We start from the raw sequence: 26251 nt of genomic DNA, 5'->3' as shown, positions 1-26251 counted from the left end.
CGTCGAGAATTAAAAACGAGAATCGAATTATTTTTGAAAAATATTCAAGAACTTCGAAAGCTCATTCAATTGAAAAGTGATACAAACAATCTCACAAGAAAGTTGTCACAATTATATTTATATCAAGAACAGTGATCTCAGCATAATGGATTTGTCGGTAATCAACAAAGTCAGTCGCATGGATAATTTCCTACCAACGAAGAAGTTCGTAGATTTGGAGCCTGGAAAAATTTACAAAATCACCGGGTTAAAGCAAATCAATACAACATTCGGAGGACAAGTCACAATGGAACTTGAGAGCGAATTTCAAGTATTTCTACCAGCCAGAATCACCAAAGCATTCCAAGAACATCCTGAGGAATTTCAAAAAATGACTCAAGCATCTGTGGAAAATCATCTTCACGTGCGCCCTTTGGGTGGAAAATATAACCAGTGTGAATTTATTTATATGTAAAAACATTTATTTTCATGTGAACATTTTTATTTCCATACAAAAATTGTTAAAAAATGTATAACAGCGATCAACGAATAAAAATGTAAAAAACATATTTTCGTATTAACTTTTTTTTAAACTTTATGTGTAAAAATATTTACGATTTGAGTTAATTGGTTGGCATACTGTGAGAAAAATATATTTATTGAATTGTTTAATAGAAAACTGGGCTCTGAAAATATGAGATCGAGTAAAAAGAATAAGAGAATGTTGAACTCTCGATCGACGTGCCGAATATCCCATGCTGGTGTGCGTGGAGCACACGAGTACAACTTGATTTCTTCTTCTCACACGGACACGAAATTAGATATATTTTAGTTATGATTATTTCCTGAGTCAGAATGTGAAACGTATCGTCAATCGAACATGCAGAAAGAGAGTGAGGCAGGTCAGTGCGAAATAAAGTACACATAAGAAATTATAGATCGTCCGTTTATTCGAGAAATAAAGCGTTGTTACAGAGAATGCAGAAGAGAAGCTTCTGTCCGCTGAAACGCGCAATTCCCTACAATAAACGAGAGAAAATACTTCGTAAAATTCATAGACGAATTTATCCAAAGATCGGGTTACAGGAGATAAGACGCTCCACTATGGAAACATATGTGTTATAAACGTTCGCAGGTAATGATTTCAAATTTTTTCTTGGATCATAGAGCAAACTTATTTCGCGTCACTCGGTGACCCAGAAAAAAATAAATAATTATTACGTGGCTGGCTCCGCAGAGCATCATGTTACAAGCATGCTCGAACTATCACGGATTTGTTGTTCTGTAGTGCGGCTCATAACTGATGTCATATTTGAAAGATGAGTTATTTTCTTTCTTAATCAGTAATTGATATTTCTCTCTTTTTATCAGCACTATTGTTAGATTTCAAAAACTTGAAAACATTTATGTATATTCATCATACAGATTTTCAGAAAAAAATTGACATTTGAGACAATTTATGATTAACGGTATAGGTCCATCGAATTCGTCGGTATCCGTTTTTTGATAGTGTTTTCGACATCGGCGATAACTCATGAAATGCTCATCGATGCGCCATTCTTTAGGAAGTCTGTCCCATACGTCGTCAATGTCCTTCCATGCATAAGTTAGAATAAATTCTTGAGGAAGACAAGCGATATCCTCCGTCTTCATTGCTCTCCGACTTCTCAATGTAGCGAAGATTCTTAAGGATCGTGGAAATGATGAATTTTCAACACCATGCTTCAAATACCATTCCTTCAAACGTTGAACATTTTCAAAGGCACAATTGTATTCGCGTACCCCATTGTGATACTTGTAATGCTGATATATTGGCGTGGGTAATTTTCGCAATGCGGGGCAACCCAAATCCTCCATATTAATGATCAACTTTGAATCTCCTATAATATCTGTGATCCATTGCTGTTTTTCCAACCCTTTCACATAAACTAAATTCACATTTTTTAAAATAATGTCAAATACGTTCTTTAATTCATCATAAAGTATATCACCAGCATTCCATGGGATACCGTGATGGTTACGTTCACACCACTTATTCTGACTCTTATATTTGGCTGGCAAACTATCCCATTCACATGGAGGCTTAACTAGAAAGCATCCAAACTCCTCGTAAGCTTCCGCACTGGGATAAATTTTAATGACGGCTAGCTCTTTCAATACGAAATTATTGATAGGCATCTTGAAACCTTGCAAATCTAAAATGGCTTCCATTGCTCAGCTTATTTTTTACAGTATCGTAATGCTCAAGGGTACAGCATAAAGTGACGATGAGGGGTAAAATCTCCTTTTATAGGATACACTTCCACTATGACACACATTTTTCCAGAATTTTAAAATCGGGATGACGTCATCAATCAGATTTAAAAATTCTTGGAATGTATCAGCAGCGACCATTAGCTGTGACATCTATGATTCCAAAATTTTTCCGAAATTTTCAGTCGGTAAAACAGGAAATGGTGTCTCATAGAATAATTAGAAATGACGTTCTAGAACTTTCGAAATGATGTCATCGTTCTAGAAGGTTCGAAAGTCATCGTTCCACAGCGTTCGAAATGATGACGTCATCGTTCTAGAACGTTCGAAATGATGACGTCATCGTTCTAGAACGTTCGAAATGATGACGTCATCGTTCCAGAACATTCGAAATGATGACGTCATCGTGACAATGACTCAGCAAAAAAGTATCCAGAATTTTCGAAATGATGACGTCATCGTTCCAGAACATTCGAAATGATGACGTCATCGTTCTAGAACGTTCGAAATGATGACGTCATCGTGACAATGACTCAGCAAAAAAGTATCCAGAACATTCGAAATGATGACGTCATCGTTCCAGAATGTTCGAAATGATGACGTCATCGTTATTTTCGAAATGATGACGTCATCGTTCTAGAACGTTCGAAATGATGACGTCATAGTTCTAGAACGTTCGAAATGATGACGTCATCGTGACAATGACTCAGCAAAAAAGTATCCAGAACCGGCCTTGTATATCTACTTCTATTTTTAACCGTTATCATATTTTAATTCAAATTCATCCGTTGAATAGATTGAAATCGGATGGATTGGGAGCAATGTTTTCGTTACACAAGATGCGTGGTATACTGCAAAGAGTAAGAAATCTTTTACTGCAGCTGGGGTAGTATTGCTGACAGCGGTTTTCCCTGAAAGTGAACTACTGCATTGCAATTTAAAAGGTGGAAGAAGTAAACTGGAAACATCAATAGAACGACACTCTGCTCTCAATGAGCATTCCGTTCGTGCATTGAAATGTATACTTAATTCATGGTCGGATATTCAAGTACAGAATAAAGCTTGTAGTCATTTAAACTCGAAACCCTAACGTTTTTCTAATAAATTTTTCAGACACTGTTCACGAGATGTTCAAGGAGCAATATTGCAACAGTAAAATGAACATCGCGATTAATAACAAATTAAGTAATTTGCGGAGGAATTGGCGAAATCGTAGTAGGGAGTAATTTTTTTCAGAAGATCTGCCATTTTCTACGAATGATTAATTGTTTCCTGATTGCCAAAATTGTTTTGCCTGTGGATTTGTTAAAAAATAAAAATAAATTATTGAACGAAACATTAATTGGTTCTTCTACATAAATTAGGAGAGAAAGATCTTACGATTTTTTTATTGAACAATAACAATTGTACAGATAAAGAGAAAAATTTTACGGCAAGAGGTTTCGAAAATGTCCGCCGTTTGCATTTTCAAATTCCTGTCGTGTCATTCCGGAATAAAGGCATAACCTTGGCAGGTGAGTGATAGAGAACACGGTATAACTCTGTGCAGTTAAATTTTCACTCAATTAGAAGAACCCCAAGCCAGAGAGATTGTTACCGTAGAATGAGAGTGTCCTCTTGACAAAACCTATTTTGCTGGTAAAGAATTCATAATGATGGTCTCATATTCTTGACCGGCCATGGCCACTGAAAATATTCCAATGCACAGGACCGAAGGTTGAGAATCTGTTTTATTACATTGAAAATATAATTAAAATACAATCAGAGTGTATTTTATCTATATAAATTATATATTTTTAGTATAAAAAAAATACATTTTAATTGAATTTCGAATAAACTAGAAATCCTCTTTATTTGTAGAAAGAATATCGTGAAATTATAAGAGAAATACATTATTCGACGCCCCGGCGTCTTCAGATGTATTTCCCTCATAACTTCACTATATTCTTCTTACAAATAACATATCTTTCTAGTTCATTGGAAACTCAATTGAAATGTATTTCTTTTATACTAAAAATAGATAATTGATATAGGTAGAATACACTCTGATTGGATTTTAAATATATTTTCAATTTAACAAAACAGATTCTCAACCATGGGTCCTGTGTATTGGAATATTTTCAGTGGCCATGGCCGGTCAAGAATATGAGACCATTATTACGAATTCTTTACCAGCAAAATAGGTTTTGTCAAGGGGACACTCTCATTCTACGGTAACAATCTCTTCGGCATATTTCTTATTTATGGTGATCCCATATCCTTGACCAACAGTGCCCGCTGAAAATATTCCAATGTACAGGACCGATGGATAAGAATCTGTTTTATTAAATGGAAAATATATTTAAAATACAATCACAGTGTATCAATTATTTTCTTCTGTCCTTTTCGTTCTGTCCTCTGAAAGCGCGCATCGATAGTTACGCGAAAACAGTTACGATAAAAGCTGACGAACGAAGGGGTAAGATGGAAAACACTCTGTAATGGAAGATATTTAGAATGAAACGACACGAGTTGGTTGCACAGAGTCTATTTATTGACTTCATGTTACAGTGAGGTCGGGAGCTAAAGAGTTGCTACTTTATGAGAGCAACAAAAAAAAATCATTTTTTTGTTATTTTTATTCTCTCAGGGGAAGTGAAATAATTTAAAACACACACACACCCACATACAAACATAGAAATTAACATATTTAACATATTAATTAATTCATGAGGTGTTCCACGTAACCGCCACCTGTTTCGATGCAGCAACGGTATCGAGCTAAAGTATTAGCACGGCACCGCTGCAGCATCTCAGGGGTAACGGTACGTAACGCTTCCTCAATCCTCTCTTCGAGATGGGCGCGGTCTCGGATTTCTTGACGATATGTGTGGGTTTTAATATGACCCCACAGGAAAAAATCCAAAGGGTTGAAATCGGGCGAACGTGGGGGCCAATCTTGGCGACCGCCACGTCCAATCACCCTCTCTCCAAAAAGGCGAGCCAGTTCCCCTCGCGCTGCAGCGCTTGTATGCGCCGGAGTATCCTGCTGAAACCAGGCATTGTCGAATTCCTCGGGAGCCATTCCTGAGCGGAGACAAAGTCTCCTCAGTTTGGTCCGGAGGAATCTGGTATATGTGACCGCCGTTAGTGTCTGCGGGAGTTGGTATGGCCCAATCTAAACAAATAATAAAAATTTTAAGTAGAAAAATTATTTTCCTCAAGAACTCTTGCAGTTTTATTAACCGGTTGACTGGTAAGCTTTTTTCAGTTTTCATGCCAAAATTGGTACGGGTCAATAAGTCACCGAAATATACGAAAATTTGTTTCTGGGGGCTTACGAGGTAGCTGATTCTATTCCCAAATTTAGTTTTTACTTAGGTATCCACGACATTAGGGGTAAGAATAAAGGTTTGAAGTGTCGTATTGCATGAAAATTCAAAGCTTTTTAGTATACTAGACTTTTTTATCTAAGTGACGCTAAGTGAAAATTTCAAACGTTATTTTAATGTGTACACTACACGATACATTACTAGAATGGGCCCAATTTTTGTTTATAAAATACAATACCAGTCAACCGGTTAAAATTTATACTTACCAAAATATTGCCGTATATTCCAGCCCACAAATTGATTCGCTCAATTGGCCGCTGCGTATGACCGACGGAAACGACGCGGGGGTTTTCTGTGCTCCAGTGGTGGGCGTTGTGGCAATTCCACGGCCCATCGATACCAAACGATGATTCATCGGAGAAGATTATCCGGGCCAGAAATCCCGGTTCTGCCGCTTCGGTATTTACCATATATCAGCAGAACTCGAGTCTGGCCGGAAAATCATGCTCTTGAAGATTTTGGACACGCGTATAATGGTACGCGTGCCACCCTTCACGCTTCATAACCGTTTGGACGATATAATGTTGTGTCCGCGAAGACCGTCGCGAAGGGACGAGTTATCAAGGACGAGTATTTAAGGGATTTAGGCCAAAAGAGCTGAACTCCAACTCGATACTTTTACAACAAGTTAACAATAAGTTTATTTAAGAAGTTACAAATTCGAGGTTTTATTGCCTCGAGACCAATCGTTACAATTCTCGTCAAAGACTGTCGAATTTTGGTTAGTTGGTAAATTTATAGACTTGGGGGTTTTTCCCCCTCTCGCGACAATATGGCGTGATATTCTTTCTCGAAGTTTCGGTGATGACATCGAGGGTCGATGCGCTCGTTCGGGAACGTCGATATTTCGCCATCGATGCATTTATGCTGAGAACGCTTAATTTATATACTCTTTATTTTAGGAGTGCGATGTACGGGCACAACATCCCTCCCCCCTTCGGGAGACGAAATTCATTTCGGCTACTTTTCGCACGGAATTAAAATAATTAAATTTGTGTGAAACTTGAATATGTTTTTCCTTTTTTAATTCCTTTTCCACTTTTAGTAGGATTATGTTTAGGTTATAATGAAGCGTTTTGTGTGGCATTATTTTTGTTTTTTGGGCGTGCCTTAGTTATGTAAATTTTATCATCAGTAGATCTAGATGCAAGTTCTTCTATGATTTTTGGTCTTGCCACGAAAGTCGGGGCTATTTCAATATCATTAGTTTGTTGTATTAATCGAACTCTTTGACAATGTTTAGCTTTAAAAATTGTTAAAATGATAATTATTATGATGATCAGAGTCATGCTAATGGCACTTAGAGAGTAATTTCCGATTATGTGATAAGGATGTGCCCAAATATTCGGTTCTTCTTTTAGTTTTTGCTGAAGAATTTCAATTCGTTCGCCTAATTTATTCGTTTCCAGTGAATTAGTAATTATTTTTGATGGTACGCTGTAATTGAAAATTGGGTGATTAGCGTTTACCATTCCAATCGCATTTGTTAGATTATATAGTGGTATAAATGTTATAAATTCGTGTTGTCGTAGTTCGTTTAAAGATAACAATTGAAAATTTATTGATGTGGCGGAACATTCTCCGTCCAAAGCCAGTAATCCTGTATTGTGGATTATTTCGTGTGTCGTAGACTTATTTTTACAATCGATTCTAATATTTTCGGGTTTTGGGGCTACGAATAGCCATCTACCTTCTTTTCTAGTGCGATTATTAATGTTTTTTTCCGATTTTTACAATTCATTGATTACGTGACAATTTTTCGGGATTATTTCCTAAATAAATCGCTATTTTGCATGATGTATTATCGCTTATTGTTTGCAGTGATTGCTTAGGTTTGTAATAATAGATGTTGTCGACTTTTCTGGCTTTGTTTAAATCTTCTTCAGACATTGTTATATACATTCTTTTGTAATTATCTACGATTATTATTTTCGATGTAGTTTCTATGAACTGGAACTGATTTTCATCGATTTTTGTTGGTAGTGGGTAGACTTTGTAGATTTTTAGCATAGAATTTTCGATCAAAGGAAATTTTATGATTAGAACAAATCGTAGTTTTGCTGTGTAGCTAGTAATTTCTGCGGTTTTTAATAGGTTAGTCATTTCGCTACTTTTAATGTTTGTTGGAAAGTTTAAAAGTTTAGTAATGTGAAGAATTGCTTTTGTTGAGTAGTTAATTAATTGTTTGGGTGATATGCGGTCGTTTGAATTTTCTTGATGCGTAATAATTTGCACGTTTCCTTAAAAACGTCGCTCAGAAAATTCGTTCCTTGATCGGAAAGAATGGTTTGAGGAGGTCCATGTTGGCAAATGATCCGTGTGGTCAATGCTCTTGCTACTTTTTCTTCTGGTTTTCTGACATTTGTCGCATTTTTCTACATATTTCTTTATTTCCTTTTCATTCCTGACCAACGATACTTTTCTTGAATTCGTTGAGTCATTCTTTTTACTCCGGGGTGTCCTCCGTGGGCCGTGTCGTGGTACTCTCGTAGTATTGTTTTTCTGTCTTTCTCTGACAGGTTTGTCGCGTCAGAGTCGAGGTGTTCGGTTTCACTCTCGTTATCGCCTTCATGGCTGTCCTCTATGGGCATCTCATTTTTATCTTCAGCCGCACTCGGTTGATTATCAAGTCGGCCATTATAATTGGGGATGGACCGATTCTCCGAGGAGGCTGTAGTTGTTGAAGAAGATGAAAACGCGTCGTTCATGACTTTACGCGTTCTTTCTTTCCCCCCTTTTTCCAGCTGATCAGTGGTTTCATTCTGATCGAGCGTGATCGCGTATATGCGACTCAGCGCGTCAGCATTTGTATTCCTTTTTCCTTCATTATATTCAATTCTGTAAGTGTATTCTTCCTTGCCTGGAGAGTTTTTAACTTCAATTTTTTCTATTTGTTTTTGTTTGTGATCGTTTTCTATTTCTTCTATTTCGACTGTCGGCCTTTCTCTTGAGACTTCCTGATCTAAGGTATTTAAAAACATGATGGGAGAAGTCATTCTTTTTTCCGGAACTATTCCTTGCTCTATTTTTACTCCTTTTTTAATTTTGCGGGCTGATAAACATCCTACCGCTAAATTTTTTGCTTTTACGTAGTGGATGCTCTCGGAACGGGATTGTAGTTTCTCCGAACCGTTCACCAAAGGCTCGACGTGACCATACATTTTGATTATGCGGCCACCTAGAATGTCGACCTTGTGTTTTTTAATAAAATCGAGTCCCAATATTCCGTCTGTTTTGATTGGAACGTCGTTATCGACGACGAAAAATTCATGAAGAATTTTGACGGCGGGTGTTTCGATTTCGAGGATTACTTTACATAGGGCATTGAAGGGTTTTCCTCCGACGCCTGTCAATTCGACTGTTTCATTGATTATTTCTGTATTTTTTCTTAGAGCATTTCTTTTTATTATGCAACATTGAGCTCCCGTGTCAACTTTCAAGAGGAGAGCTGAATCTATTGCGTGTGGTGATGTGATATAACAGTCGCTAGCCATTCCCCAGGAACCGATCGAATTAATTACGAATTTTGTTTTGGGTTTCACGACCTGTGCATTCGAGCCGGTAGCTCGCTTAGCCTCCACACAGCTGACGTGCGCATTTTTTCGCTCAGCCGTTCGCGCGAGGAGACTGAGGTTCAGCGACCCTATTGTTTTCTTTTCTTCCGCATTCCCGTTGTTCGATTGATTCGAATTTTGGTTATTACCTTGATTGTTTTCTTGACTGTTATTTTGACCGTTATTCTGTTGTCTATTATCTTGATAACCTCTATTTCTGCTTCTGTTTCCTTGATTTCCACGATTTTCTTGATTTCCATTATTACTATTATTTCCTTGGTTACCATTTCTATTTTTTCTATTCCAACAATCGTCATATACGTGACCTGGTTTTTTGCAATAATTACAAAATAAAGAATTTATGCTTCGACTCGGTGTCGGTAAACTGTTATTTCCGTTACCATGATTCTCATTTCTATTTCCTGAGCTTCTACAGTCGCGTGCGAGATGACCTTTTTTGTTACACCTATTGCAAATGATCGTATTATTTCCAGGTTCTCTTCGAGTTCCCTGTTGTATCTTTTCTTCGTCGATCGCGGCTGTGATAGCTTCGTTGAGGGTTGGATATGCCCTAGCTTTAATAATTGTTTGATATTCGCGTTTGAGACCTTGAGTGAAACTCGAAAGGGCTACTTCGCGTATGTGTTTTTCTACCGCCATTTGTTCGATCATTGTCGAGTGCTTTTTTGTACTTGCATCAATTAATTCCATCATTGTGTCTTCTACTCTTCTTCCGAATTCTTTTACTGTTTCGTTAAATTTCTGTCGACAAGAATACAGCTCTGTTTGAAGGGCTCCTACGGTTCTCGTACCGCAGAATATTTCTAACATAACGGATTTAAACGTTTCAAAATCTGGAATATTTTTATATCGTACTTCTGCTCGAGCTTTACCAGTTAATTTAGTAGTTAACACTGATTCTAGGAGAATCTCTTGGTCCTCTTCTAAAATATGTTTATTGACATGAGCGAAAGAGTCTACAAGTTCTCGCGCTTCTTCCGGTTTTGAACCGTCGAATCGAGGAATTAAACTACGCGCTTCTTTAAGAGACATTGAGCCTCGAAGCCTGTTAGTTCGCGAGTGATTTGGAGAGGAATTTTGAGAACTATTTCCTCTATTATTTTCGCCATTATTTCCAGGGTTTCCGGGATTATTATTTCGACTATTTCCGGGATTTCCGGAATTCTGATTATCTCCCGTTGTGTCTAAATTTACTGTTTCGACCATTGTTGATACTAAAGGATCTGTTGTTTCTACTACCGAATTTTCCGGCGTATTTTCCGCGTCTAAATAATCGTCTTCCGATGTCGGAGATCGATTTAAAGATTGGGCGCTACTTCGTCGCCTTCTACTTTGCGAGGTGATTTCGTTTTTTCTTTCGCGATTGTAGTCGAGTTTATCGTCGAAAAATGAATTGAGCGAACGCGAAATAGTGCTTACGCCCGGTAATTTGAGACGTTCAGCGTACTCGTCGTCTGACATATAAATTTTTATATACGATCTGGCTTTGGCGGATTACAATGTTATTTAGAAATGTTCCGTCACTTACAGTAAGATGATCGCTAACATGATGTCCAGATTTGTTGTAGTGTTGAATTTCTTCCGCTCTGGTTCCAGTCGTATTTTGGGTTGAATCTTGACGTAGATCGGTCTGCCTTGGATGCGATGATCGGTGATCGAACGTCCGTTCGATATATCGACTTTTCTAGAATTATCGGTCCTCCTCAGCAATTTGAATTCCTTCCGTTTGACTATCGTAGACGTGTCGGGTTTCTCGAGTAGTGGCAATCCCACCGCTGCCACCAATGTTGTGTCCGCGAAGACCGTCGCGAAGGGACGAGTTATCAAGGACGAGTATTTAAGGGATTTAGGCCAAAAGAGCTGAACTCCAACTCGATACTTTTACAACAAGTTAACAATAAGTTTATTTAAGAAGTTACAAATTCGAGGTTTTATTGTCTCGAGACCAATCGTTACAATTCTCGTCAAAGACTGTCGAATTTTGGTTAGTTGGTAAATTTATAGACTTGGGGGTTTCTCCCCCTCTCGCGACAATATGGCGTGATATTCTTTCTCGAAGTTTCGGTGATGACATCGAGGGTCGATGCGCTCGTTCGGGAACGTCGATATTTCGCCATCGATGCATTTATGCTGAGAACGCTTAATTTATATACTCTTTATTTTAGGAGTGCGATGTACGGGCACAACAGGACGGTGCTGTAGGATGTGTCGAGCATCCTCGCGGCTTGTCGTAGGCTCGTCTCCGGCTGACGTCGAAATAATTCGAGGATCCACTGCTCCATTCTCGGGGTTCGCACCGTTGCCGGTGCCCCGCCGTTCCGATGATTGGGGAGTACGTTACCGGACTCCTGCATCCTTCTGTATGCGTTGTAAATTACGATATTATTTGGATATCTTTCCCTGTGTTGATATCTTTCGCGGTACAGTCGGGACGCCGCAAGCGCATTGTGGTTAGATTCTATGTAGCATGTCACCATGTCTGCATACTCCTGAACTGAATATTCAACCATTTGTACGAAATAATAATCTTCTTTGGAAAAATAACAAACACGCACTCAACAACTCGACCGAGAATGATGCCAAAACAAAACAAAAACGTTGCTGCATCGATTTTATTTACAAAACAGAAGAAAAACGCTTTTCGATGTATCGATAGGTACGGCAACGAAAAAAAATGAAATCGATACAGCTGTATTTTTTTTCGTTTTTGCACGATTCTTAGTCGAGTGTTGGGTGATAGTTATTTTTTCGAAGAGGATTATAGTTTCGTAACAATGGTTGAATGTTCAGCTCAGGAGTATACCGAAATGGTAGAATGCTACATAAAATCGAATGATAATGCGCTTGCGGTATCCCAAACGTACCGCGAAAAATATTCTCGAAGGGAAAGACATCCGAGCGACGATGTAAAATATGACGATTACAGAAGGCTAACGAGTCCGGATCTACTCACGAATTACGGGAACGATGGGGCACCTACAACGGTTAGAACACCACGATTAGAGTAACAGACAATCTCCGAATTTCAACATTCTTACGGATAACTTTAGACCCTAGGGAAAAAAAGGTTGGGACAAGTACATTGATGGTCCCTCGTTTGCTGATAATTCCACCCATAAAAAAAACTTTAAACAAAATTTTTTTTTAATTGTAAAAAAAATTATTTCATAAAAAAAAATACAGAACAATTCGAAAAAAATTTTACAAATCTTGAAAAAACGTTATTTAAAAAAAAAACTAATCTGCATCTATTTTTTAAAGTGTCAAAAGAATCAAATAACAAGTAAAAAATAATAAACCGAAAAATCATGCTTGAAATCATTTTGGAAACCGATGCCTCATTCTTCTTATTTGATTCGAACAATTAAATCAATTGAAAAAATTCCATCTAATTTACGTGCAGCATTAAAATTTATGATATCAATCGGTGGACAAGTATTTTATTAGTAACTCCAAATTTTGACATTATTAAATTGTTCTAAGAAGCTTTTAAATCGAAAAAAATGACATGAAAGCTAGTCATTTGTTACTCTATGGTGGCAGAGACTTATAAGAAAATCGATTCTTCTCAGACTTTCAGGATCCTCTGGTATTATTCACAAAATTCGACGTCGATTGGATCGATACAAATTATGTTTAAATATGTGTTAAAAGTACTTGTCCGGCCCATCACTTTTCGTTCAAATTGTTTATCCAAATAAAAATCCGTGCTTGTCTAGAACTGATGAGTCACAAGTATTCATGTAGAGGGAATTGAGAGAATTATCTTCAAGTAATTGTTGCCTAATTGCACTAATTTAATAAAAAACGGAAACAAATTGTTTCGCAATATACAAGGGATATTATTGTGCATCGATAAATGAAAAAAATTGTACATAATACATATGTTTTAGCTTCCAAAATAACTCTCCAGTTTATATTCAATAACGGCAATTTTTACTTCCCACTTATTCTTCCAGCGAACGAATTCCATTCGGAATAAGAACTAACCTATACTATTATTAAGAACATTAAACTAATAATGAATCGCATTTCAATAAATGTTTAACCGGATTCTGCCATACAATTCCATTTTTTCATGATTGATTTTTATTTAAATGAATAGTGATGGGCCGGACAAGTACTTTTAACACATATTTAAACATAATTTGTATCGATCCAATCGACGTCGAATTTTGTGAATAATACCAGAGGATCCTGAAAGTCTGAGAAGAATCGATTTTCTTATAAGTCTCTGCCACCATAGAGTAACAAATGACTAGCTTTCATGTCATTTTTTTCGATTTAAAAGCTTCTTAGAACAATTTAATAATGTAAAAATTTGGAGTTACTAATAAAATACTTGTCCACCGATTGATATCATAAATTTTAATGCTGCACGTAAATTAGATGGAATTTTTTCAATTGATTTAATTGTTCGAATCAAATAAGAAGAATGAGGCATCGGTTTCCAAAATGATTTCAAGCATGATTTTTCGGTTTATTATTTTTTACTTGTTATTTGATTCTTTTGACACTTTAAAAAATAGATGCAGATTAGTTTTTTTTTTAAATAACGTTTTTTCAAGATTTGTAAAATTTTTTTCGAATTGTTCTGTATTTTTTTTTATGAAATAATTTTTTTTACAATTAAAAAAAAATTTTGTTTAAAGTTTTTTTTATGGGTGGAATTATCAGCAAACGAGGGACCATCAATGTACTTGTCCCAACCTTTTTTTCCCTAGGGGAAGTTTATGGTTTGATATCACGTCTTTTTTCTCAAAAGATCCTTATTTATGTTCAGATGACTATAAGATTTTAGTTTAAATATCTATGAATTGTTTATAATTTTCGGCGTATAACGTTGGTTTTCACGAAAAAAGACCTATTTTTCGTCGAAATTGTACTGAAAATATTTCGATAGAGGTTTATTCTTGGACTTTGGTGATTTTTCTCCTTGTCTTCTAATATGTTTCGTCCATTGGGAACTCAAGAGCATGGAGCAATGCGTGTTGCGGGCCGAGATATGATTTTCGGCTGATAACGTTAGGAAAAAGAAAGGAAAAGAGGAAAGATAGATCAAATTCAAGACACAACAAATCCAACAGAATTGGCCCTTTTTAAATGTTGCTTTTGCATTCTGAATCTAGACATTTTCGTGTCATCCAAAACATACCCCCGATGAAATATATTTTCAAAGTTTGCAAGTTGTCGCGGAGATTCAATTATCTACAGTCTGATAGTTGCAGAAAAAAGGCACCCGGAAACATTTATTATGTCAGAATTCAAAGATGTAAAAAAACTGAGCGTACTTGATTCAACAGAGCAACGGAATTCAAAGACGTTTAAAGTATCTGCATTGGTTTTGGAGAAAAACAATTTCAGGAGAATTCAGGAATGAATTTAAAAGTTTAAAAACTCAGAATAAAATAGACAACGGAAACTTTAGGAATTTAGAAAAGCTGAAGAGGTTTGTGATGAATTTTTGAGATTACATGTTACGGTTGGAGTAAAAAATTTAAATGATTGGCACACATGTTGCGACACAAAAATATGAAAGTTTGGAGGTATTTGCTTCATACCGCAGTAATACAAACTTCAATAGTATTTAAAAAGAAATACTTTAAAACTTGCTAAACCATGTTCTATTACTCATTCTCATAATCAAAAATAGGGGGTGATACTTAATACACATATTTATGCACAGAAATTTCAGAGTTCGCAGGTATCTGCTGCGATTCAATGTATTTGCGCAATAAATTTTGAAGACAGCAATTTAAAATCTATCCATAAATGAGCAACTGAAGACTTCTGTGATGAGTTTTTTACTTCATATATATGTTACAGTTAGTTTTAAAAAGTAAAATGAGTGGCACAGTATATCAATTTTATAATTCGCAAATTTTTGCTGTATTTCAATAATCCAAATCTATAGTATTATAGAGAAAAGTTGGCAAAAGTCATGATGTTACGTTGAAATGACATAGCGAATATTGTATTCAGAAATTCTGTATGTTCCCATGGATGTTAGCTGGCATTATATTTGATCACATCCAAAACTGAGCAACTGTAGACTTAGCGTAATGAATCTTTTCACTAATAATTCCACATTTGTAGTTTGCAAAGTGGGAATACTCAACATACATGTCATTTCATAAGTATTGTTGTCAAAATTTGTTTTTGCCTACTGCATTCCAAAGATTCGACTTTTCATATGATCAGCAAACAAAGCATCCAAAGACTTTTTGGAATATGTTTCAAAATTTGTTACTCGACAGACCAGGTGGAAAAAGAATAACTACACTTATATCAAGACCAGAAACTGTTTTGAGAATCTGATGTACAAAATGTGAGATTGATGATCATAGCTGGAAACCTCTTGAATCACGTTACCACAATCAGCATGAAGAAATAGTAGAAAATCATAGGACACATATTAGGCAATTAATTAATGATATGTATCGATCCGCTGCAAACCGATGGAGTGAAAACAAGGATCGGAGAGGGCAGAGCCAAACTGAATATGAAGCAAAATATGGAAAACATGAGAAATAAATTAGAAAACATTTATTCAATTAAAGTTTACAACATCATTCTAACAGTTCTGTGTGTTTTTGTTGTATTTATTCATATATATAATCTGACGCCTTCATATATATAACCTAGCCTACTGACGATATATTTACACTGCACAATATTTCTCGCACTCTGATTTAATTGAAAGATTACTTTAGTTAACGCTTATTTCCAGTCGAACAAAATAATGAAATCTTGAAAAGTTTTCGTTGACATATGCATCGCGCATTTTTTATATCCTTTTTCGCACACATATCACAGACTACATTTACGCGGCCGCTTTGATACTGGTTTAGTATATCACAAAATTTAACGAAATAAATAGTAATATGCACTTCGTTAGATGACAAAAATTATTTTTAGTCATCCCGCACGCACTTCATAACATCATAACCCCAAACGTCAACATGACGTGAAACTTCGGCTGGTGACTTTCGAGCTCTCGGCATGTGACGTCAGTCCGCGACACCGCCGCGAAGTTAGACCGAGGGACATGAGGCCTTTGATGGTATTATATACAGACATGTCAAATTTCTAAATGTGTTAGTAACTTTTGCATAATCTTGAGCCTGTGCAAAGTTTTTTCTCAGCAATTACGCTACTGATCGTGTTGGTTTCGGGCTCATTCGAAAGAGATTTTGAAATTTAGTCTCCAAACTAATTTTCGCTTAACAAAACATCTCTTGAGCTCCGCAATTCTAGAAAATGACATGCCAGTTTTACCCCCACCACCGCGAATCGGTTTATTCAGAGAAAAGATAGTCTCGGCGAGAGCCTCAGGCCAGCAGACGACAGGGCTGTCAATGTACTTGTCCCGAGACTCTACCGAGTCTCTTGATACTTTCCGGAGTTTTTTGCAACGAAGTTGAAATTCGGAAATTGGAGAGAAATGAGGTTTTTTTCTATTTATTTATTTTCAAGCCACTACACAATCAACGATAGATTGAAAAATTCAATAGTTATTAAAATGAAAAGATAAAAACCAGAGTATTCAGTTTCTCGTTTCCAAAAACTTTGAGGAGATCATTTCGAGTTGCAGCCGAATTTTCGCAGTTTTTTCTCGTCAAAATTATACCCTTAAATTTTTTAAGAAAACAAAAAAAAATTGGCAAATAAATTTTTTTTGATATTTTGGAAAGTCAGGGAATTTTCATGTAATCATTGAACCACTCTTTTTTATAATATGGCAGCAAGAACGTGAATATTCTACAAAAATATAAGCTAATTTGGTTTTCGGAAACTATTAGGTTTAGCACAAAATATGTAAGTACAAAAATCTCTTAGAATTGGTAAAAGAATGGTGACGAAAACGAACGACGAGAACGGGGACGAAAATGAGCAAAGAAAATGCGGACGAAAACCAGCAACGAGGACGAGTACGAAGACGAAGACGAGAACGAAGACAAAGACGAAGACGAGAACGAAGACAAAGACGAAGACGAAGACGAGAACGAGAACGAAAACGATTACAAGGACGAGTACGAAGACGAAAACGAGCAACGAAAACACGGACGACAACCAGCGACGAGTACGAGAACGAGAACGAAAACGATTACGAGGATGAGTACGAAAATGAAAACGAACAACGAAAATATGGACGAAAACCAGCGACGAGTACGAGAACGAGGACGGAAACAAAAACAGAGGCAAGACGAAGACGCGAATGACGACGACGATGAAAACGAGTACGAGGACGAGTACGAAGACGAAGACGAGAACGAGAACGAAATCGATTACGAGAACGAGTACGAAGACGAAAACGAGCAACGAAATAGCGACCGCCACGAAGTTGGCATCACACTTTCAAGTTACAAATATTTTAAAGCTTGTTCCAGGTTGTTCTAGATTTGTTCTGCATTGTTCCAAAACGGCATGGGGCTGAGACTAAAATATTGGGAGAAAATTGAAAAAAAGACGATTTTAGAGCTGGCACCGCACTTTTAAGATATCGTGATTCTAACGGTTGTTCTGTGTTGTTCTAGGTTTGTTCTATATTGTTCCAAAATATTGCGTCAAGAAAAAATTTATTTATCACTAATTTCGCGATGAACAATTTTTGACCTAGTACCACATTTTCGAGCTACGGCGATTGTAATGGGTGTTTTGAGTTGTTCTAAGGAAAGGTTCTCTGCTGACGTCCTTCGATTTTGATGAAATTTAAATATGTTATTCTACATCAAAATCTAAAAGACACGTATTTTTTTTTATCGGCGGAAAAACGTTTCTAGGGGTTGAAATCACCCTTCAAAGTTGAGACCTCCGAGGGGTACTTTTCAGGTTTCACCTATTTTCACCTGAGATAATAGAATGCACCCAAATGGATAATTATCTTAATGATAAACGATGAAAAATGCAACTGGTTTCATATCGGAGGGTTGCATAGGAAAAAAGTTATAGGGGTTGAAATTCACAAAATCGTTATAACAAAAAAAGTATTGCACCTATCTCGATGAACTTAATTGCATTTCGAAGAGGGCAAAAAAATAGTAGATACGGGTTTTTGCGTTTTTCTCGCAAATCAAGTTAAGGGGGTGAACTACCCCTATATATGTTTACATCAAATCTCAATAAAACGGCAGTAATTTTTTGTTTTCCTTATTTCCTCTGGTCGTGATACGTTTTTCCTTATTGATAATTCTGACTGATTTATATTTGGCAATGAGATAACACAGGCATACGATGAGAGCTTACACATATTCGTTTCGGTAGATAAGACCAAGATTTGGGATGACGCATAGAAAAATTGCGTAGTCAAGTAAAAAAAAAAGAGAGCGTACAATATGCTTATATCTTTTATTGATAATATGTCAACAGCAATAAATAGAAGCGAATATATAATCGTATGCTCTATTAGCCGTTGTAAGTACTGCAGTAATGATAGTCATCGAAAAAGTGTTTAAAACATAGCGACTTTTTACACCAGGAACAGCGAACAATAGCAACATTTTCACATCCTGGAACTTCACAATGTAAGTTGCAAGAATCTCCAAATGCAAAGTCTACAGGATTTTCAAAATTGGCTGGTTTTTCTTCAATATAACCACTTTTGTACCAAGAATATTTGAAAAGATCGATATAACGTGGTGACGACAGTTGGTTATGAACGAGTGACTGCAGCTTTATGATATTATTTCTCAAATGCAAATCAATATTATAATTCATCAATAGACAAGTATCAGAAAAATGTCTAACAAAATTTTTCCATACTCGGAATCCAAAAACATCGAGGGGTTGGATTTTTCCGGTAGTTCCTTTAGGTATAATCATTACTTTGACATATCTATTTGAAGGTTTTACATCAAGTACAGCTTGGGGGGCAGTGTCCAGTCTAAGAATCAATCAGTAATAAAGATTTTGAACCAATTTTCGGGAAAAACACATGCTGCAACCAAATTTTGAAATGATCTGAAATTAGAAAAACGTATTTTTTTCATTCGAAAAAATATCTGTACACAAACAGTGGGTGTAATTTATACCTGAAGTAAGCTTCCCAGACTTGGATACTTCTATGTACACATTATCTGGTCTGAAAAGCGTTTTCTCCACTATTGGACCAATCTTGCCGGTTGGTTCTTTTAAAACCAAAAATAGAGGAGATAGCAGTTTGCCGTCAGCTGATATAGTCGGCTGAATCGTATAACTGTGGGTCGTAGATGAGACTGATTGTACAAGACATTGTACTTGCTTTTCTCCTTCGATTGCTAAAGTTCTTCCGGAATGCATTTCTAGCTGGAAGCCACTCTGATCTGCGTTGAATGTATTTGACAATTTGTATGTTGCAATATTTTGCTTTACGTCAAAGACAAATTTTTGAATTTGTTGTTCCAAGATTTCTCCATCTTCAATTGTTTTGGATGTAATGAACTTATTAATTTTTCTCGATACGATACGATGAGCCGCTTTAAATGATTTTATCCACTTAGGAGATGCTTTGAAACGAAAATCAGAATGACCTATTTCTTTTTGAGCATGTAAGGCCCATTTTTTCAAATCGGAATCGTGCACTATTAAACCAGCATCCACAGCAGCTTTGAAATTTTCCAAAGTGTAACTACAAATTCGTGCTAATTTTTCTTTGTACGTCCCACCCTTGTTCAAATTGTGTGCCCACCGCTGCAACTGTCGTATAGATTGCACTCTCTTGAACTTTTGTTTAACACTGCCCAGACTTAAATTTCCTTTCATCCCGCTGCGCCAATACTGAATGGCCCTTAATTTGTACTCGTAAGATAAATCTTCGTCATCACGAGTGCATGTATCAGGCGGAAGTTCTGGTTCAAGCAAGGCGTTTGCCCACTCCTTATCTTCAACAATTTCCATTTCCCAATCCTTGAACGGTTCTTCAAAATCCAAAAAATTTTCTTCTACCATTTCAAAACCACTGTATTCGTTCATTGCAGTCAACAAAATATTTTCAAAGTTTTCTTTCAACTGTATTTCATCGTTATTCACTGGCGAATCCGGTAAATGCATGACTTCAAAAGTTGCGAGAAGCATTCTAATAACGTTCAAAGGATTTATCTTCATTTTGATTAATACTTGCAGCTTCGTTTTAAATAGTCTCGAATTGTAAGGCACTTCTTTCGTGTAGAATAAAAATAACCGACTGTGGTGAATATATTCCGCGATCGCAGTTTTATCACTGCTTCTGCGTCGTATTTCAAATCTAATTTTAGGAGCGAGTCACAGACTGAACAGAGATGACTTCCAAATAACACCGTCAAGTAAAGGGACGGGGGGGGGGGGGAGTTAATGATAACTTGAATTGATGATAACTATAGAAATGTGTCAATATTTACCGAATTTTTGTGAAAAACATAAGGAATAGATATTTTTGGAATTTGTCTTGGGAGTTATTCAAAAATAAAAACCGAAAAATCGCGCTTGAAATCATTTTGGAAACCGATGCCTCATTCTTCTTATTTGATTCGAAGGGCTAAATCAACTAAAAAAAATTCCATCTAATTTACGTGCAGCATTAAAATTTATTATATCAATTCGAGGCCAAGTATTTTCTAATAAATTGAAAAAAGTTACCATTTGAGTTATGTGCAGCATTAAAATTTATGATATCAATCAAAGGACAAGTAATTTATGAGTAACTCCAAATTTCAACATTATGGAACTGTTTTAAGAAGCTTTTAAATCCAAAAAAATCACATGCAAGCTAGTCATTTCTTACTCTATGGTGGCAGAGACAATCGATTCCCCTCTGACTTTCAGGAGCTACTGATATTATTCACAATATTCGACGTCGATTGGATCGATAGAAATTATGTTTAAATATGAGTTAAAAGTACTTGTCCGGCCCATCACTTTCCATTAAACTTATTATATTTAAATAAAAATCAGGGCTTTTTTAGAACTGTTGGAGCACAAATATTCATGCAGAGGGAATTTAGAGAGTTATTTTCAAGTAATTTTCTCTTAATTGCACTAATTTAATAAGAATGGAAACAAATTGTCCTGTAATATACAAAAGATGTTATTGTGCATCGATAAATAAAAAACATTTTGCACATTAAATATGTTGAAGCTTCCAAAATAACTCCCCAGTTTGTATTCCTATGACGGCAGTGTTTACTTCTCGCTTCTTCCAGCGAACGAATTTCATTCGGCATAACTAACCTAAATCGCATTTCAATAAATTTTTAACCGGATTCTCCCGTACAGTTTCGTTTTTTTATGATTGATTTTTATTTGATTTAAATGAAAAGTGATGGGCCGGACAAGTACTTTTAACTCATATTTAAACATAATTTCTATCGATCCAATCGACGTCGAATATTGTGAATAATATCAGTAGCTCCTGAAAGTTTGAAAAAAATCGATTGTCTCTGCCATCATAGAGTAAGAAATGACTAGCTTGCATGTGATTTTTTTGGATTTAAAAGCTTCTTAAAACAGTTCCATGATGTTGAAATTTGGAGTTACTCATAAATTACTTGTCCTTCGATTGATATCATAAATTTTAGTGCTGCACGTAACTCAAATGGTAACTTTTTTCAATTTATTAGAAAATACTTGGCCTCGAATTGATATAATAAATTTTAATGCTGCACGTAAATTAGATGGAATTTTTTTTAGTTGATTTAGCCCTTCGAATCAAATAAGAAGAATGAGGCATCGGTTTCCAAAATGATTTCAAGCGCGATTTTTCGGTTTTTATTTTTTACTTGTTATTTGATTCTTTTAACACTTTAAAAAAGAGATAAAGTTTAGTTTTTTTTAAAGATGATGCTTTTTCAAGATTTGTGAAATTTTTTTCGAATTGTTCTGTATTTTTTTTATAAAATAATTTTTTTGCCCATTTTTTATAAAAATTTTGTTTTAAAGTTTTTTTCATGGATGGAATTATCAACAAACGAGGGACCATCAATGTACTTGTCCCAACCTTTTTTTTCCTAGGGGAAGTTTATGGTTTGATATCACGTCTTTTTTCTCAAAAGTTCCTTATTTATGTTCAGTTGACTATAGGATATTAGTTTAAATTTCTATGAATTATTTATGATTTTCGTCTTATAACGTTGGTTTTCACGAAAAAAGACCTAGTTTTCGTCAAAATTGTACTGGACATATTTCGTCACAGGTCTGTCCTCGGACTTCGGCGATTTTTTCCCTTGTACTCTAATATGTTTTGTCAATTAGGAACCCAAGAGCACGGCCGCAAGCGGGTTGGAGGCCGGGATATGATTTTCGGCTTATAGCGTAGGTTTCCACGAAAAAAGACCTATTTTTCGTAAAAATTGAACTGAAAATATTTCGTCACAGGTCTCTCCTTGGACTTTGGCGATTTTTTTCCTTGTACTCTAATATGTTTTGTCAATTAGGAACCAAAGAGTACGGTGAAAAGCAGGTTGTAGGTCGTGATATGATTTTCGGCTTATAACGTTGGTTTCCACGAAAAAAGACCTAAATTTCGTCAAATTTGAACTGGAAATATTTCGATAGAGGTTTGTTCTTGGACTTTGGTGATTTTTCTCCTTGTCTTCTAATATGTTTTGTCCATTGGAAACTCAAGAGCATGTAGCAATGCGTGTTACGGGCTGAGATATGATTTCCGGCTTATAACGTGAGTGAAAAGAAAGGAAAAGAGAAAAGATAGATCAAATTCAAGACACAACGAATACAACAGAATTGGCCATTTTTAAATGTCGTTTTGGCATTCTGAATCTAGACATTTTCGTGTCATCCAAAACATGCCCCCGATGAAATATATTTCCAAAGTTTGCAAGTGGTCGCGGAGATCCAATTATCTACAGTTTGATAGTTGCAGAAAAAAGGCACCCGGCAACATTTATTATGTCAGAATTCAAAGAAGTAAAAAAAACTGAGCGTACTTGATTCAACAGAGCAACGGAATTCAAAGACGTTTAAGGTACCTGCATTGCTTGTGGAGGAAAACAATTTCATTTCAGGATAATTTAGAAATAAATTAGGAAATTCAGAAATTTAGCATAGTATTTAGAAAAAGCAAAATTAAGATAATTAGTAAAGCTGAAAACTTTTGTGATGAATTTTTGAAATTACATGTTACGGTTGGAGTAAAAAATTTAAATGATTGGCACACATGCTGCGACACAAAAATATCAAAGTTTGAAGGTATTCGCTCCATACTGCAGTAATACAAACTTCAACACTATTTGAAAGGAAACACTTTAAAACTTGCTGAACAAAGTTCCATTACATATTACCATAATCAAAGATAGGGGGTGATACTTAGCACATATACTTATCCACAGAAATTTCCAAATTCGCAGGTATCGGCTGCGATTCAATGTATCTGTGCAATGAGTTTGGAAGACAGCAGTTTCAAATCCATCCATATATGAGCAACTGAAGACTTTTGTAATGAATTTTTCACTTCATATTTATGTTACGGTGGGAGTCAAAAAATAAAATGAATGGCACAGTATATAAATTTTATAGTTTGCAGATTTTTGCTGTATTTCAATGATCCAAATCTATAGTATTAGAGTGGAAAGTTGTTAGAAGTCATGATGTTACATTAAAATCACATAGCGCACATAACATTCAGAAATTCTGTAGGTTTCCATGATGTTGGCAGGTATTATACTTAGTCGCATCGAAAACTGAGCAACTGTACACTTATCGTAATGAATGTTTTCACCAATATTCCACATTTGCAGTTTGCAGAATAGGAATACTCAACATACACGTCATTTCATAAGTATTGTTGTCAATATTTGTGTTTGCCTACCGCATTCCGACGATTCAAATTTTCATATTATCAGCAAAAAAAGCATCCCAAGACTTTTTGGAACAAGTTTCAAAATTTATTACTCGACAGACCAGGTGGAAAAAGAATAACTACACTTATATCAAGACCAGAAACTGTTTTGAGAATCTGTTGTACAAAATGTGCGATTGATGATCATAATTGGAAACCTTTTGAATCACGTTACCACAATCAGCATGAAGAAATAGTAGAAAATCATAGGACACATATTAGGCAACCAATTAATAATATGCATCGATCCGCTGCAAACCGATGGAGTCAAAACAAGGATCGGAAAGAGCAGAGCCATAGTTAAAAAGAAAAAAGACAGCGCAATTGAAAGAGAACAGAAATCAAAATTGTTTCATGTATCTGTGCATTAGTTTCTGAAGACAGTAATTTCAGATCTATTCAGAAATAAGTAGGTGAAGACTTTAGTAATGAATATCTTCGTTAATATATTCCAGTCGGAACGAAAAAGCTAAAAGATTGGCATACCTGCTATTTCACAGAAATATCAAAGTTCATAGGTACTTGCTACGTACCAGTTATACAGACTTTGGTGCTATAGGGAAAAACACTTCAAAATTACATGAACCACATTTTTGAAACTTATTATGACACATTCAAAAAAAAAGTGACAGATACGATGCATGTTGAAGCAAGCAAAATGCTGTAATTTTGTATGTCTCCATGGTTATCCGCAGACAAAATATTTGATCACATCCAAAAATGATCAGGTGTAGACTTACAGACATGAATTTTTCAACCCACAATGCCAATCGCAAACATGGTCTGGAAATATTCAATATACATGTCGCTTCATCACTTTGTCGAACTTTAGAGGTGTTCATTGCATTTCGAAGATACAAATTTTGATAACATGAAAATTAAGCACCCAATGACTTATTGAAATAAATTTCCAAATTTATCATGTAACAACTCAAGTGAATATATCTATACATTATTACATGGCTCAAAGATTTTTCAAAACTTGGGTGTATGAACAAGCAATTATGAAGGCTTTTTGTTATAAATATTTCAAATTATCTTGTTGAAATTAATATAAAAAAAATAGAAATATGAATGTCTCTCGTATTGTCTGGAGAACAAATAGAAATTGGTATGACAATACACTGTAAGCTAAGGAGGTGGAAAAAAGGGACCGGTGAACACAGCCAAACTAAATGAAAGAAATTATGACAACAATACATTGAATTACTTGACCAAAGTTTTTTAAAATTTATTTGAATTCGTTTACACACAACCATCCACCTCTTTCTTTAATGTAATTACACAACATAGAATTTCTGTTTGGAAAGAACGCTTTAGAGGTTATAATGAACGAACGTTTTTTTTCTCATTGTTATTATTATTATTATTCAACACTAATTAGTCACGTCATTAATAATATCGATTCCTTCCACTTTTCAATAAACACTTTTATTTTTCTACACTCTGCACGCTAAAGCACTCCGGCGGTCATAACCTCAAACGTCAACATGACGCGAAATCTCGCAAATTTGCTATCTATGTATATATTACGATATAGAAGTTGAACAGATAATTTTTAATTTTCACGACACACATTATTCACGTTTTCACTTCTCAATATTTTACTCACTCTCAGTACACTGTATGAGATCAATTAATCCACTTTTGAGGTTTTATTTATTATAGATATTATTGTCGTGAATTGGGCTCGAAACTTATTGAAACTTCTTTTATGAAAAAAATAAAATTGATTATATCCACTGCTATTTCCAATAATGTTTTATTTATTTAAACGAAATTTGCAAATCTTGCACCGTTGATCCACGGGGCTACGATCGCAATCACTTTATAATAACATAACAGACGATAACAGACGGTATACAAGAAAACATTGAGGACTATCAGAAACTTTCTCATCGGCGATTGGTCGAGACGGATAGATTCTCACCGGTGATTGGTTATGATGGGCATCAAGAAGCCCTTGTATGTATCGGTCTGAACCCATATACGGATACATCAGCTGCGTAAATGTGTTGGTACTTTTTGCATAATCTTGAGCCCGTGCAAAGTTTTTTCTCAGCAAATACGCCACCGAGAATGCTGATTTTGGGCTCGTTCGACAGAGAACTTCTTAATTAGCTTAAAGTTCAATTTTCAAAGCCGTACATAACTCATGAGCTTCGCTATTAAAGAAAATCACATGCCAATTTTACCCCCACCACCGCGAATCGTTTTATTCAGAGAAAGTATAGTCTCGGCGAGAGCCTCGGGCCAGCAGACGGCAG

At 35.8% G+C, this 26251-nt stretch overlaps 2 protein-coding genes across 2 annotated transcripts in view; both read right to left on the bottom strand.

Annotated features, from left to right (window-relative positions):
- LOC122411365 (dynein axonemal heavy chain 5-like) overlaps positions 1-26251 on the bottom strand; it is a 169866-nt gene that overhangs the window by 80908 nt on the left and 62707 nt on the right. The gene's annotated exons all lie outside the window — the stretch shown is intronic.
- On the bottom strand, positions 18863-19498 carry LOC122411034 (uncharacterized). Its single transcript, XM_043419549.1, has 2 exons — positions 19210-19498; positions 18863-19138 (listed from the first exon to the last, which is right to left on the bottom strand). Exons 1-2 carry the CDS (start codon positions 19454-19456, stop codon positions 19062-19064), a joined length of 324 nt encoding a protein of 107 aa, XP_043275484.1. The 5' UTR covers positions 19457-19498; the 3' UTR covers positions 18863-19061.

The sequence above is a fragment of the Venturia canescens genome, chromosome 5 (assembly GCF_019457755.1).
Source record: "Venturia canescens isolate UGA chromosome 5, ASM1945775v1, whole genome shotgun sequence".
NCBI classification, from domain to species: domain Eukaryota; kingdom Metazoa; phylum Arthropoda; class Insecta; order Hymenoptera; family Ichneumonidae; genus Venturia; species Venturia canescens.
Note: the sequence above shows the minus strand (reverse complement) of the source record. Positions and strands in the feature narration are given on the sequence as shown.